The sequence below is a fragment of the Notechis scutatus genome, chromosome 11, assembly GCF_049901735.1.
Source record: "Notechis scutatus isolate UNSWTSFEM ecotype Mainland chromosome 11, rNotScu1.2, whole genome shotgun sequence".
Lineage (NCBI taxonomy): Eukaryota > Metazoa > Chordata > Lepidosauria > Squamata > Elapidae > Notechis > Notechis scutatus.
Window position 1 is genome coordinate 9,625,549 of NC_142019.1, and position 15,838 is coordinate 9,641,386.

The 15,838-nt window shown below is 42.3% G+C and overlaps 1 protein-coding gene across 2 annotated transcripts in view; it reads left to right on the forward strand.

Moving 5' to 3' along the window:
• The first annotated feature begins 1,343 nt into the window (after positions 1 to 1,343).
• MFGE8 (milk fat globule EGF and factor V/VIII domain containing) overlaps positions 1,344 to 15,838 on the forward strand; it is a 36,214-nt gene continuing 21,719 nt past the window's right edge. For both annotated transcript variants that reach the window (XM_087972763.1, XM_087972764.1), the window contains exons 1-3: positions 1,344 to 1,590; positions 13,822 to 13,947; positions 14,982 to 15,107. In XM_087972763.1, coding sequence (XP_087828889.1) covers positions 1,518 to 1,590; positions 13,822 to 13,947; positions 14,982 to 15,107 — 325 coding nt within the window. In that variant the 5' untranslated portion in view covers positions 1,344 to 1,517. The remainder of the gene's footprint in view (positions 1,591 to 13,821; positions 13,948 to 14,981; positions 15,108 to 15,838) is intronic.

The window sequence follows — 15,838 nt, forward strand, 5'->3', positions numbered from 1 at the left end:
CTACTTGCATTTTTTTACATGCTTTCGAACTGCTAGGTTGGCAGAAGCTGGGACAAGTAACAGGAGCTCACTCCATTACACAGCACTAGGGATTCGAACTGCCGACCTTTCTGATCAACAAGCTCAGCGTCTTAGCCACTGAGCCACCACATTCCTCTTTTAACTGCCATGGGTCACAATGTAATAATAAAATCCATAGAACAATTAGACCGATGTGCCAAGCAGTGGTTGAAGTATAGGTCCTCGGCTTACAATAATTCATTTAGTGACACATCATAGTTACAACAGCACTGGAAAAAAAGTGACTGATTACCGTTTTTCATACTTACAACCGTTGCAGCATCCCACGTGGTCATGTGATCAAAATTCAGGTGCTTGGCAATTGGTTCATCTTTATGATGGTTGACTTGCCCAGTGGGCCCCATAATCCCCTTCTGAGACCTTCTGACAAGCAGAGTCAATGTGGAAGAGCCAGATTCACTCAACAACCCTGGGACTAATTTAAGGACTGGAGCGATTCACTTAACAACTCTGGCAAGAGAAAAGCCATAAAATGGGGGCAAACGCTCACTTGACAAATGTTTCACTTAGCAATGTAAATGTTGAACTCAACTGCTTGGTTAACTCTAGGGCTACCTGTCAGTGGTAGGATTCCATTTTTTTTACTACCGGTTCTGTGGGCGTGGCTTGGTAGGTGTGGCAGGAGAAGATTTCTGCAAAATCCCAGTCCCTCCCCACCCCACTAACCTGCTTTCTAGCTCCTTCTCCTGTGCAGGGCAACAAAAGAAGACCCAGCCGATCAGCTGGGACTCAATGGGAGGCAGAGAATAGATGGGGGTCAGAAGTGGTATTTGCTGGTTCTCTGAACTATTCAAAATTTTTGCTACAGGTTCTCCAGAACTGGTCAGAGCCTGCTGAATACAACCTCTGCTACCTGTAGGGTAGAAACAGCTGAGTCCCAAATATGTGTTAACCTGAAAACCACGTTGGCCTGTGCTGGCAGACGTTGACCTACATTCAGGGGTGGAATTAGCCCAGTTCAGGGTCAGTTCTTATTGTGCATTAGTCTAGTTCTCAGGAAGTTGCGTGAATCCGGCTAATAAATCACGCGCCGCTGCGCGCAATGGCTAAGATCATCCCTGGAGCCCAGAAAAAGAGCGCACCGATTTTTTTTTTCTCGTTTGGAAAAGTTGACGGTTAGCTGCCCATCCCGGTCCATCATCCGAGCTCATCCGAGCCAAAAGAGGCGGCTTTGTGGGTGGGTGGGAGGGAGCCAAGCCTGCCTACTCCCTTTTGGCTTCCTCGGGGCCGTCTTCTCCCCATTGGCTGGCCGGCTGGAACACGTGGAGGCCGGGCGTAACTGGAAGGCTTGAGTCCCCGGGGAACGAAAGGGGCGGAGGGCACTGAGTCACCCGCTCACCGACTTCCATCAATCCCTGCGAGAAGAGCAAAAACACCAAAACAGCCGCGGAGTTCGGGACGGGACGGGACAGGGATCCGGCGCCGGAGGGAACCTCATGGAGAGATCGAGCGCCCAGCAGCTCCTGCTGGGGCTTTGGATCGCCTTCTCCGCCTTCAGCGGCATCAGAGGTAAAGGAAGCAAGCCGGGATTTGATTTTTTTTATTTTTTTATTTTATTTTTTTACTTTTAGGATTCTCTCCGGGCTCCCGCGCCACCGATGATTAGGTGGGGGAGCGCGCGATGGGGGTCTCTGGTCGAAACCTGCCGCGCGGGGCTTCGGTCTCTTTTCCACGGAGTGGGTTGGATCTGGTCCTTTTGAGCCTCAAGACGGCTCGTTTCTATTTCGCTTTTGGTCGGGCTGGTTTCGCTCGGCGCGCGAAAATCGGTAAAGCTCCGAGGTGAAGGTTTCCATTTTGCACGTGAGTGTTAGCAGTTAAGTCTTCCCTGAGCTGCTTTATGAAGTATGGTGTGCTAAATAATCTTGCTCTGCCAGAAACAGCAAAGAATCCTGGTTTTTTTTTAAATCTTTGCCGATGTACATTACGATGGTAACCCTCCCAAACTAAAATGAAAATCTTGCTAGGAAAGCTCTCCATCTGTTTAATGATTTGAGGATTTATTATTATTATTATTATTATTATTATTATTATTATTATTATTATTATTATTATTATTATTATTATTATTAGTTTAAAATTATTATTCTCTTCGTTGTATTGCGATCTAAGACAGTTGGTTGAACTTCTCAGTCTAAACTACAGATGCTGTATCAATCTTACTGCTAACCAAGTGAATAAGCTGTTAGTTTTTATAATGGGGCTGGTGTGTGAACCTTGCCAATGTGCTTGGCACGATTTCTTTGGTGTTTTTTTAAGGTTCAGTGTGACTAACCAATTATGACTTCTTTAATAAACTATGGTTAAATGTAATCTGACATGTGGGAGTGCAGCTACTGAATCATGATTGAAAGAGAGTTCTTTCTTCAGCAACTGGAATAACTGTTTTGGAGCTAGGTGTTTTTGTGTTTTTTCTTCCACTGGGGTATTAAAGATATATCTGACCTTGTTTGCATCTTAAAGAATCATATTGTTAGCTTGGTTTGGGTTTAGAGTGTTGAACTCAATTGTTGCGATTTGTAGGCAGTGGTTGGATTTGTACATTTCTATAGCCCAAGATAAACAACCTTTTGATGCCCAAGAAAGACTCAAACTTAGTATTTTGGGGACTGTGGTTGCCAAGTTGATGGGACCACATCACATAATGAGTGAAAGTGAAGCTTGAAGTATGTTTGGGAGACACCAATTGGCTGCAGTGCACTAACCGGTGATATATATCCTGCACTTTCAAACAAGTAATACTGTGCTGATCTCTGAAGGCCTCAAAAATAGGAGAGTAATCACCTCGGCTCTGAGCCTTAGAGAAATGTCTGAATCCAGACAATGGTGGCTGTTCAGCAAACTCTGGTTCAAACCAATGATGTCATGGCATGATGTGTGAACTCAGCATGCATCAGTGCAAGGGTCTTTTGCAAAAAGACATGTGGGAGGACAGAAAGGTAACTTAGACCCAGCCAAACTGTTCGTCAATTTGGCTCAGTACTGTTTATTTTTTTTAACACAGTTTGCATTATGTTAGCTGTTTATTTTTTTTAACACAGTTTGCATTATGTTAGCTGAAGGATGCTTGGCAAATTTGTGGTCCAGTATGGTGTGCAAATCCAGGCAGTTGAATTTATTCTGTCTTGTTTAGTTATCCATGGGTTAATGTGCTGGGTGAAAGCAATCACTAAGAAGTCTTTGAGGTTTCAAATCAGAGCTGTCCCTTGGACAAAAACCAAGGATCTTTGGTCAGTGAAAAACATGTTTTACTGCTAAGCAACTCATCCCTCTGGGCTTCATTGTCCTTGAGAATCTGGACGTTTTTGTCTTGATATGCACTGCCTAACTGTGGCTCCTGAGAGCAAGAAGAAAACTCTGTAAGTGTTTAGATGAAAACATGCTTTTTGACATTCCCATAGAGCCTGCGCCTGCATACATGGCTGCAGTGAAGTCAACTCATTAATTTAAGTGTATATAGTTGGCTGGTTCAACTTCACTGCAGTTTCTTCTTATTGAGGTGGTAGTTTTAAAATAAGATAAATTGCATAGTTGGACAGGGACAATCCTGGATCAAAGGAACTTTCATTGTTATAGATACTCAATATTTAATTTGAGATGGCTGATAGGCAGGGGTGGGATTCAAATTTTTAACAACCGGTTCTGTGGGCATGGCTTAGGTGGTGGGCGTGGCTTGGTGGTCATGTTATTGGCTGGGTGTGGCCAACTCAACATCACTCACATTGAGGCACGCATCTCTTCACCTGGCTTCTCATGACTGTGGGGATGCTGCAACAGTTGTAAGTGTGAAAAATGGTCATGTCACTTTTTCCAGTGCCACTGTAATTTTGAGTGGTCACTCCACACAAGCAAAGTACCATCAAAGGAGGGGAAAAAATCTCCAGAGACGTTCCTGAGACAGGAAGTCTAGTCCTGCCAAGAATGTAATAAGGGTTAATGGAGAGGCAGTTTCTGTAAGCAACACCAGAATGTTTCCTTCCTGCCTTCCTTACAGGATTAGGCCAGTAATTTCTTCTAACAACCGGTTCTCTGAACTGCTTAGAATGTTAACAACCAATTCTAGCGATTAGGTGCGAACTGGTAGAATCCCACCCCTGCTGATAGGTGACTATGCAAAACATTGCTAACCAGGACTTATTTTTCCTAGCCATACTTAGGCTACTAATAAAGGAAAATATATTTAACTCAGGGTTGACATGAGGGGTCCTTGGTGCTCTCCGAGCTTGCTTGTTTCCTTGCAGATGTTTCATTACCCAAACTAGGTAACTAGCACTGATGATGTTACCTAGTTTGGTTAATGAAACATCTGCAAGTAAATAAGCAAGCTCGGAGAGCACCAAGTACCCCCATACTTAGGCTAGTATCCGTTTCTCTTCTCGGTGACCTCTTGCAACTTTGAGCTAGTAGGCAGCATATAATTTTTCTGTATGTGTGGAGAACAGGGTGGTTTTTTTCCAGTGAATACGGCAAATAAGGATAATAACAACATCCTCCCTTTGCACACTGTGGCAGAGATCGGCTTGAGGTTGAGCTGAAGCTGGATACATTGTGGTTTAAGTTTTGGAGATGGGTTGGAAAAAAAGGTAGGCCACAGATTCCAACTTGTCCCTAAAATATCCTGGTTACTCCTGCACCAAGTTGCTATCTGACAGCTTCTTGGAGATCTGATGCTTGCCTCTCTGATCTTGTTGTAATGTTTGAAATGCCAAGTTTAATGAGTATAAATATTTTGAAAGTGAGTTCTTCAAACTCAGACTCTTTTGGTAATAACACCATTACAGGCTAACATGTGCAAGCAGGTTCCTTCCTACCCCCATTCAAGCATTAAGCTAAGATTGGGACGCATCCTTATTTAGAGAGCCAGTGCACTTCATGAATGGGGTTGCACAGCTGTGAAGACAATATAGCTGAGTTTCTACATCACTCTTAAGTCGGGCTTCACAAACCTTTTGGGATGTCTCATAAATAAACCTAAGGATTTCCTTGGGGATATGAATATCCCAAAGGTGCTTTTCAAAATGCAACTGGACTTTCTTTCCAGTTTTGCATTTTGAAAAGCACCTTAGGGACAACCATGACCTGGATGATTGAGAATCTCCGTAGACATTGGGGATATGGATGGTTAAAAAAATACATCACTTAACTTTTAATAAAATAAACATTTACGCTTAATATCACAAGTTTTTCAGGTTTTGCAGCTACCCTCAAACTTTCTCAGGCTAGCATAGGGCAAAATGCCCAGTGGAGTTTTGCAGCATTCCCACTTGGGGGCTATGACCGCCTTCTAATTTGCTTAGGGCACCCCCACGGATCCTGACCCATCATTTGAGAATTCCTAGCTTAAGCCTTAAAAAGGAATGTTTTTCACATCCGCTGCAAATCTGGCCATCGCAATTTGTAAACCAGGATTTATAGCTTAGCTGGTTGCATGAAACCAGCCTGTTATGGCTTATTCAGTAAGCTGTGTTTGAATAAATCATAATTTATATGATTAGTCTCAGACAGCCGGTATGTTGGCGAAGAAGTTGCATTCTAGAAAAGGTCAATTTAAATTATTTGGATGAAGAACAAAACTATAAGAATGGTTTGTATATTGCAAATGATTTCTTGACGAAGCCTCATTGGCTGAATTCACACAACAATAAGTCATAAATCATGGCTTGTGAATTACAGGGGCTTGCTTTGTACAACATGCTGAGTCAAAGCCAAGCTACTCATGTTTTGGCTTAGTGTGCTGTGTGATGTTGATCATAATTCAGCGCAGAACAAGGTTACAAGCTTTATGTAAACTGTCTTGCAATGTTTGTCACTATATCTGAGAGCTTTTTCTTTTGCTAAGGATTTGCCTCATTTCCAAAACAAGCACTGAAGAAGAAAGCACTTTTCTTTACTTTTATTCCTGATTGATGTTGAAGCAGGAAGAAACTGTTTAAATTTCTACCGTGAGCTGCTTGCGTGGGGTTTGGCCTGAATCTGCAGCAGTAAGCATTTACCTGCCCAGGCAGTTGGGATGGTTCTGAGCAGATTCAGCACTTTCAGCCCTTTGACAAAGGAAAATGAAACCAGTTAGTTTTGAAGAGGTTTGGGCAAAGCCAGTTAGAGAAATGAAAATCTCAGCGTGAGGTTTCTTGCTGTCAGAACCACTTAAAAACAAGTCAGACTTTCACGAATGAGGGCAAATATACATCTTCTTTTAATGACCCCATAATCCCTTGCGGGATGGAATCTGGGCAACTGAATGGAGCTAGCAGAGTGTTTTACTGGCCAGATGCCCTTCCTGTCACCAATGCAGAGTTATGTTCAGCAGAAATATTTCTCGGTGTGCCCAGAGAGAGGAAATAACTGCCTCTACTTAGGATGGAACTCACAGCCTCCTGATTGTGAGATCCCCTCTAGGCCACCACGCCACTCCAGGGCAAATATTCATGTCCCAGGATAATGTTGCATAATCCAATTTGGGTCGGTCACCAGGACCAGAGGTTTTGTCTTCTGAACTTTTGGGCATGTGCAGAAGTCCATCCTCAAGGAACTTCTCTCTAGCAGAGAGACCAGCACACACTGTGCTAGGGAGAAGTTCCCTGAGGATGGGCTCCTACATGAGTCCAAAAGTTGGCCGACCCAGATTGGATCCTGCAAGACAGTCTTTTGTACAAATAAGACTCATCATGCAAACTTCCAATATCTAAACAATCAAATATCTTTTTGCAAGCCTTTTGTCATCACAGGTGTGGCTGTTAGCATGAGAAAAACAAGGGGCAGAAGAAATGCAGGACAGCGTAGAAACTTCTGTAAATAAAACATGGAGGAAGTCAGGGACAAACTAGATGTTCCCTGGATTGCAGAAGTTAAAAACTATCCAAGGAAGATCCAGTTAAAGAACATAGGATAGGCATTTTTTGAACGAAACAGTCATAAAAGAGATTTAGGAAACACCACGTGTGTGAGAGTTAGCCACTGGTTGTCCCATGTTGTGAGAAGCGAGGGAATGGATAAAGGGGTTTTAGATCCTCCTTGAAGAAGGTAGCAACACAGCTATCAAAAGCGCATTTTCTCACTTCTGACATGGTACTGCACAGAAGTCATTTCTTCAGTTGTTGCTGGTTCAGCTTCTGCAACCAAGAACGGATCAAGGGATAAATTCAAGGTCCTTAAATGCATTAAATGGTCTTTGTCCCCATTGATAATTCTGGAATGAAATAAGTTCTGAGTGGGGAGGAATGAAGGGATGGTCTCTGCAGTAGCTGCTAGTGCTATTGTCTATTTAGTAATTACTAGATGAAAGGGAGTTTTTAAGTTTCCTTAAGAGGTATGTATTTGTTCTCCATTTAGTGACTGAGTGTCATTCCAATGACCAGGTCATTATGCAAATGAGCATATGACAGATATAGAGGGAGGGAGGGAGAGAGAGAGAGAGAGAGAGAGAAGGAAAGAAAGAAAGAAAGATAAAGAAAGAGATAGGAAAAGACACACAGTATTAAGATGTTGAACATCTGATGAGGAGGCCTATATGCAAATTCTGTATTCTAAGTGCCTTAAGGAGGTTGTAGAGCAACAAATTCAATTTTTTTAGCCAGATTTGGAGAAATGATGATGCCTTAGTATTACTTTTGAAGCTGGCTGATTTTTTTCTTGCGTTCACCCCCTCCAACCTCCATAAATATGGATAGATTTGAGGGAGTAGCTTCTGCATAATAGAGGCTGTATATATATATTTAGGATGCTGATCATCCAATTTCTGAATAATGAGCAAAGTTATGACAACAAGAAGCTGGCCTGAATCCAGCTTTCTTGACCCGAAGCTGCAATCCTTAGGCAATGCTTCCCTTGTTAGCTTGTTATCCTTGCTGCCAGATAAAGTTTCTGTTTCCATTGTTCCTTGGCTGTTTATTTAAGGGACAGGATGGTTGCTTAATTAAGGGACAGAAATGAGCTTGTGTTTGGAAAGTAAATATCAAAATGACCCAACCATACTTGGCTTACTGAAGCAGGAAGAGAAGAGGGCTGAAAGAGATGCCCTTCAACCTTCTCCAGTCTGGCATGCTGCAATTTTATGTGCATGGCAATGCTCATAATCCTTAACTACAAGTAGTCCTCAACTTATAACAGTTCAACTAACCAACTCCAAACCAATAAACTCTGAGACAGGCATTTTCTCAAAGTTCCATTTTATTAGAATTGTTATATTGGCACATCTGGAAAACCTGAATCTGAGAGTTCCAGGTTTTCCCTTCCCAAAAGTAAATCAAAGTTCCATCCCCTGCACCCACCAGTCGATCACATGACTCAATCAAACATTGTCCCAACTGGAGACATTCCTCCTGACACTCCTCTCCAGGTGCAGGGTTCTAGACCTTGACTTCCAAGAAAGAATGTTGTTGTGTTTAATTGTCCAACTCTCTATGAAATCCTCCCTCCCAAATTCTCAGGCACTGAACATGGCAGCCTCGAAGCTTCTAAGTGAAATATGGCTTCCAAGGCTGACATTTGGGCATTGGGCAACTGACAGGTCGTCCTTGACTTACAACCACAGTTGAGCTCAAATTTTCTGTTGTTAAGTGAGATATTTGTTCAGTGGATTTTGCCCTGTTTTACCACCTTCCTAGCCACATCTGTTAAGGGAATCGCTGCCGTGGATACATTGGCTACCCAGTTATTAAGTGAATCTGGCTTCCTCAAGGACTTTGTTTGTCCGAAGGTCATAAAAGGGGATCAGTGACCCCAGGACACTGCAACGGTCATAAGTATGAACCAGTGACCAAGCATCTGAATTTTGATCGCATGATCATCGGAATGCTGGAAAGGCTGGGTGAAAAACGTTCGTAAGTCACTTTTTCTACTGCCGTGGTAACTTTGAACTGTTGACTACCTGTATTTCTTGTGGTTGCAGTGATCACCATATGAGACCTTCCTAGCCAGCTTCCAACAAGCAAAGTCAATGTAGGAAGTTGGATACACTTCATCTGCACGGATACATCTAACAGTCACATGTATATTATATATATATATAAAAGGTTATAGAATAGAATAGAATAGAATAGAATAGAATAGAATAGAATACTTTTATTGTCACTGCATTCCATGAATACAATGAAATTTGAAAGATACTCCAGAACAGTGCCCCAAACACCACATTACAATCACACTACAGAGTTTTAAAAATTAAGATAATAATAATAATAATAATAGGAGGACTAAATCACAAATGCACTGTTTGATTCAATACAATTACTGCCTTGGAGAAGAAACTGTTTCTCAATCTATTAGTCCTCATTTTAAGACACCTATAACGCCTCCCTGATGGTAACAGATCGAAATATGAATGTCCAGGATAAGAACGGTCTGTGGAGATTTTTAGTGTTCTAGAGAGGAGTCTGGTTATAAAATTGGTTGTGACTCACTTAGCAACCACATTGCTTATCAACAGAAATTCTGGTCCCAGTTGCGATTGCAAATCAAGGACTACCTGTGTAGAAGAAGGACCTGCGAGGCCAAAACTTGATTCCATGCAAATGTCTCTTCCGTGAGATTTCTGTATAAGGCTGAGATCTCTGCAAGAGAAATGCAACTACTGTTGACAGCAAAGACAATAAGGGATAAGTAGGGTCACCTTTTTGACTGTCTGGGGCATGAATCCTCCCTGTTCACATTGTACCTGTCAGATGAAATCAACTTTGCAAGCATCTGAGCAGTGTGAGGTGGTAATTCAGTTTTCCTGCCTTTAACAACCTGTACTGGGTTCCAGAGGAGTTTGAAGATGAATATGCAATTGAAATCAGAGGTTTTTCTTTGGGGGGATTTGATGGACAAAGCTGGAAAAAAGTCACAGTTTTTATTGATTGATTGATTGATGGATAATATCCCACTGTTCAAGGTGACTCTTGTTTTATATATGACAATTGCTGTGAGATTATTATACGCAGAATCTGTTCACTACTAAAACTGTCCTGGCTATTTAGTTAGCATCCTAGTGCGGCAGTTTTTGAATCAAACTATCTCAAATCAGAGGTGGTATTCAGCAGGTTCTGACCAGTTCTGGAGAACCAGTAGCATAAATTTTGAGTAGTTTGGAGAACCGGCAAATACCACCTCTGACTGGCCCCGTCCCCATCTATTATCTGCCTCCCATTGAGTCCCAGCTGATTGGCTGGGTCTCCTTTTGTTGCCCTGCACAGGAGAATGGAGCTGGAAAGCAGGTTAGTGGAGTGGGGAGGAAATGGATATTTTACAGTATCCTTCCCCTGCCACGCCCACCAAGCCATGCCTACCAAGCCATGCCATGCCCACCAAGCCACACCCAGAAAACCGGTAGCAAATTTTTTTGAATCCCACCACTGCCTCAAATCCACTAACTTAAAGATTGCATACAAAATTGGGGACTCATTACTCCCATGGCATTGAAATTTCAAGGATCTTCAGACCAGCTGTATGCATAACCTCTGGCTGTTACCATGGTCAGCTGTGGTCCTGTGATCAGGATTTCTGACATTCCCCACTGGTTTCCCACAAACAAAGTCAATGTTTTTTTGCCCAGCCATGGCCATTTTGTTTATCTGTTTAGGAAAGTAAATATTTACGCTAAACATTATCTAGTAGATGATAGAAAGAAGAGAGTTAAATTGTAACCATAGGATAAGATGCACATATATAATTGTACTTATCACTGCCAAAGTTTGGTAGCCAACAGTGTGTAGCCGCCGCCAAACAATGTGGCTAAAACATGCGAAGAACAGTTACAAGAATTGGGTATGTCTAATCTAATGAACAGAAGGATTTAGGGGAGACATGATAGCAGTCTTCCAATATTTGAGGGGCTCCTACAAAGATGAGGGGGTCAACCTATTTTCCAAAGCACCAAAAGGCAAGACAAGAAACAATGCATGGAAAACTAACCAAGGAGAGAAGCAACCTAAAACTAAGGAGATATTTCCTAACAGTGAGAGCAATCAACCGATGGAATATGTTGCCCTCAGAAGTGTGAATGCTCCATCACTGGAGGCTTTCAAAAAGGGATTGGATAACCATTTGTCTGAAATGGTATAGGGTCTCCTGCTCAAGCAGGGTTGTGCTAGAAGTCCTCCAAGGTACCTTCCAATTCTATTATTCTACATTGGATTTCTTAGTAACGTTTTTCTTTCTTTTCTACTTTCTTTTAATCCCCCACCTTTCTTGCACTTTTAGCGTTTTCTTTGTTTTCTTCTTTCTCCTTTTATTTTGCTTACTTTATCTGAGCTTGCATTAATTTTTATCTTCTTCTTTTAAATTAGTTTTAATAACATTGCATCTGAGATTTCCCACCTGTTGGAAGTGAGTGAATGAACCTTGACTTCTTGAAGGAATAGAACAGAACAGAACAGAATAGAATTCTTTACTGGCCAAGTGTGATTGGACACACAAGGAATTTGTCTTGGTGCACATGCTCTCAGTGTACATTTAAAGAAAAGATGCATTTGTCAAGAGTCAAGAATCATAAGAAAGAATCCAAACAAATAAAGGCATATGGTTATTCAAACATTTCCTGTCTTCCTAGGGTTTTTACAGTAGCTTGGCAGACAACCTTAGAGATCCTTGGCTGAAAGCCATTCAAGAGTGAGACTCTCTTCCCAGCCTTTGATGGTCTGAACTGGATGAAAACAGTTTCTTGCTTTCTTCCAAAAGCCAAGCTCTTCTCCTTTGGTTCCTCTATCTCATGGTAATGCATAGATAGAGGGTGAAATCATCCAGAACCAGCTAGGGCAGCAGTACAAGCAAGTACTTGAACTCTCGCCCAGTTCTGCTGCCTTTTTTCTTTCTTTCCAGGATTGGCTGTAGGAGTCACACCAGCACTTTTGAACTCCCTGTATGAAGCCAAGTTCCTTGGCAAAGTCTGCATGAAGTCTGCGGAATGGCAGGAAGTGAGATTAACCCCAAGAACTTGTGCTATAAAAAGATCTTGGGAGTAGCTTAAGCCAAAGAAAATTGCATTTCATGAGCCAGTGTGTGGGAAGCTACCCCATCGGTCTGATCTCAGAGGGTTTGAGTTTGTGATGGTGACTTCTCTCTTTTTTTAGTCTTTTCTTTTTGTAGAACCTGCAGTAAGTAAGCATGAGTGATTTGGTATGGACAAGGTAGCTATTTACCAATGGTAATTTAGTATATAATAACTACGGGTCTCACAGTTTAAGGATTGATATTATATTATAGTTGGGCTATGCTGTGTTTAGCTCATGTGCAGCTGACAGGCTGGATGCCAAATTGTGATTTTAATGTAGATTTTATCTATCATTCATTACTTTTATTCTAGATTTTAAAACTTGATATTCCTTGGGTGTTTTTAACTTGCTCAAGTCTCTGGCCTTTGACTGTAATAAACATTGACTTGACTTAGTAATGGTTAGTCTCAAAGGCACTTTTATCAAAATGCAACTGCACTCTTTTTTCCTTGAGGAAGAAGAAGCAAATGTTTCGCTTCTCATCCAAGAAGCTTCATCAGCTCTGATGGGGGTCTCAACTGTCAGTACTTATCCATCCATCTCCCCACCATCAGAATTGATGAAGCTTCTTGGGTGAGAAATGAAATCTTCTTCTTCTTCTTCTTCTTCTTCTTCTTCTTCTTCTTCTTCTTCTTCTTCTTCTTCTTCTTCTTCTTCTTCTTCTTCTTCTTCTTCTTCTTCTTCTTCTTCTTCTTCTTCTTCTTCTTCTTCTTCTTCTTCTTCTTCTTCTTCTTCTTCTTCTTCTCCTTCTCCTTCTCCTTCTCCTTCTCCTTCTCCTTCTCCTTCTCCTTCTCCTTCTCCACCACCACCACCACCACCACCACCACCACCACCACCACCACGAGGAAAAAACAGTCCAGTTGCTTTTGGAAAAAGCACCTTTGGACAACTCTGATCTGATAGGGGGCGTGCATAAGCGCACCAACGTGCCTACTGTCCCTGTCCTATTGTTTCTTTTTATTTTTCTTATAATTATCCATTTCATGTATTCATAACTATGTTTATACATACCGGTTATCTTATAATCACTTGACAAAATAAATAAATTAAAAAATTTAAAAAATGACTGAGAATCTCCATAGGCATTTACCAATGGTTAGCTTGAAAAGGGAAATTATATATCCGGAGGTTTGGAAGCAGGAGCTCTTTTCCAAGTCTTTTAGAAGGGATTAAACTAATTCATGGATGATAAGACTTTCAATCTTTATTGGCTAGGATGGTGGATATTATGTCTAAGGTCAGAATGACTACAACTCTGAATGCCATTCATTGTAAAAACAAGAGAGGCCCCTGGTTGTGAATTGCCCGGAATTGTTTCCTCATTCCTTTGTGAACAGAAGGGTCAAAACTGATCAGCTTTTGATCTGATCCAGTAGTTTTTTTCCCTTGCCATTTGTGACTCTATAGATTTGTGTGCCTATTCGGTGAGTTGGGTGTGACCCAAGTCAGATCCACGTGGTAATTTTTGACCCCCGGACAAAGGAATGAATAAATAATTAGCTCAGCAGCAAAGATATTGAAAGCTTCATTGCCTTGAAGTGCAATCTTGCTCTTGCCTTGCCTTGGCCATCGTGTCACTCAAAATGTTAATGCAACCCTTGGCCTGGAATGGGTTTTCCTGCCCTTGTATGGAAGTGTGTGTGTGTTCTTTTGCTGCACCCCCCGTTTTCACTGGAAATAAGAGAAGAAGGTTAGATAAATGCTCAAAGGGGCAGATAGGAAGACAGCAACCCCTTTCTTCTCTATTGCGCTGATGTGTATCTTTGTTTAATAGGTGATTTCTGTGATGTAAATCACTGCCAGAATGGAGGAACTTGCCTCAAGAGTCTAGATCAATCTCCGTTCTTCTGTATCTGTGCAGACGGCTTCACTGGGCCTACCTGCAATGAAACTGAGAAAGGTAGGTATGACATTCTTAGCCCAGATGTTCTCTCTTCTAAATGTTCCAGATGTGGTGTGACCAGTAGCAGACAGTTTTGGCAACTGTGCTGCTGAACTTTAGTTGCCAGAGCAGAGAGGACTCCTAAGTCCATGGAGGAGAGGTCCAGGAGCCGCAGATTGCCCTCTGCTATAGAATAGGCCGTGTTTGAATGTCCACTAAGGCAGAATTCTTGTCAATGTTGCCTTCATTGATAGCATATCTCTTCCACTAAGCTTCTGGGGCAGGAGAGGATCGCTCAGCCAATCTGGACAGCTCATTGGATGTCAGCGAAGACTAATTTTGCTCTGACCGATGAAGTTGCTTGGATGAACAATGAAACATCTCAGATGAACAAAGTTTGGCCCAGTTGCCATGATTCAACCTCACTGGATGGTTTCTTTAATGATTACTTGCAAGCTGCAATCTTTGCGGTTTGTTTTCCCTACCAATGGGCCTAGCCACAAGCTGTGATATATTCCTGTATCAGTTTGGTTTTCTAATCAGATTTGATGGAGGCTTTACAGAAGTCATTTGTTTGGAAATAATATCCACAATTAAAGGCCATTATAATATGCAAATCATGGTTTGCTAATCACATTTAGGATTCAGCAGCCATTCATTCTTTATCCTGAGTTAAGATGCAGGCAATGGGGAGAGGGTTATGTAGCTGCTTTGGGTTGTTTTAAATGCAATAGTGATAGCACTTAGACTTATATGCCACTTTACAATGTTTCACAGCCCTCTCTAAGCAGTTTACAGCGTCAGCATATTGCCTCCAACAATCTGGGTCCTCATTTTACCCACCTCAGAAGGATGGAAGGCTGAGTCAAGCTTGAGCCTGGTGAGAATCGAACTGCAGGCAGTCAGCAGTCAGCAGAAGTAGCCTGCAGCATTGCACTCTAACCACTGTGCCACCAAGGCTCAATACTACTCTTAAGAGATGGATGTTGCAGAAGCTGATTGTGTTCCTTTTCTTCCCAATTTCTTCCTCCTTCTGCATCTTATGTCTTTAGGTCCCTGCCAACCAAATCCATGCAAGAATGATGGGGAATGCAGGTTACTTCCCAATCGGGGTGATGCTTTCAGTGAATACATGTGCATATGTCGTCCTGGGTATAATGGCAAACACTGCCAGTACTGTGAGTATGATTTTCTTCTGGAAAGATATCCCACAGGTTACAGAAGATCAGCTCATGCTAGTTTCGGAGCAGTCTCTGAGAAGCTCATAAGTGGGACTTAAAACTATGGGCATTCCTACCTGTCAGGTCCATCCAAAAATGTCACCATTTGTGCCATTCTTGTCACCTACAACAGGGATCCCCAACCTTTTCGGCCGCGGCCGGTTCCGCGTCAGCTGGCGCCGCGGCCCGGTTCGCGTCAGCTGGCGCCGCCATCTTTGAAAATCACTTCGGTGATGTCACGAAGTGATTTTTCGCAATAGCGGCGCGCGCTCTGGTGAGCTTTTCGGGTAGAAATGGCTTTCTCCGGAAAAGCTCACCACTGCGCCCTCATCTTTTGTGAAAAATTGCTTTTTACCAAAAAGATGGCGGCGCCAGCAACCAGCGCCGGTAAGGCTTGTTCCGGCCCGGTGGTCCGCGGACGGCGGTTGGGGACCCCTGACCTACAAGACTCACCAAGAGCCTTGTCTCTCCTCATGGCATCAGTGATATTCAAAACCTGACAATGAGCCAGTATTTCGGATTCCCTCATCCTTTATCTTATCTCCTTGTGTTTCTTTTTGCAATGATAAAAAGGGCATTTTGTGATAGGATGTCACTCCTTTGAGATAGGCCAAGTTAAGAAACAGGCACCACAGGAATTGCAAGAATATCTTTCATTGTAGTAAAGTAGATGACAGAATCTTGAAAGC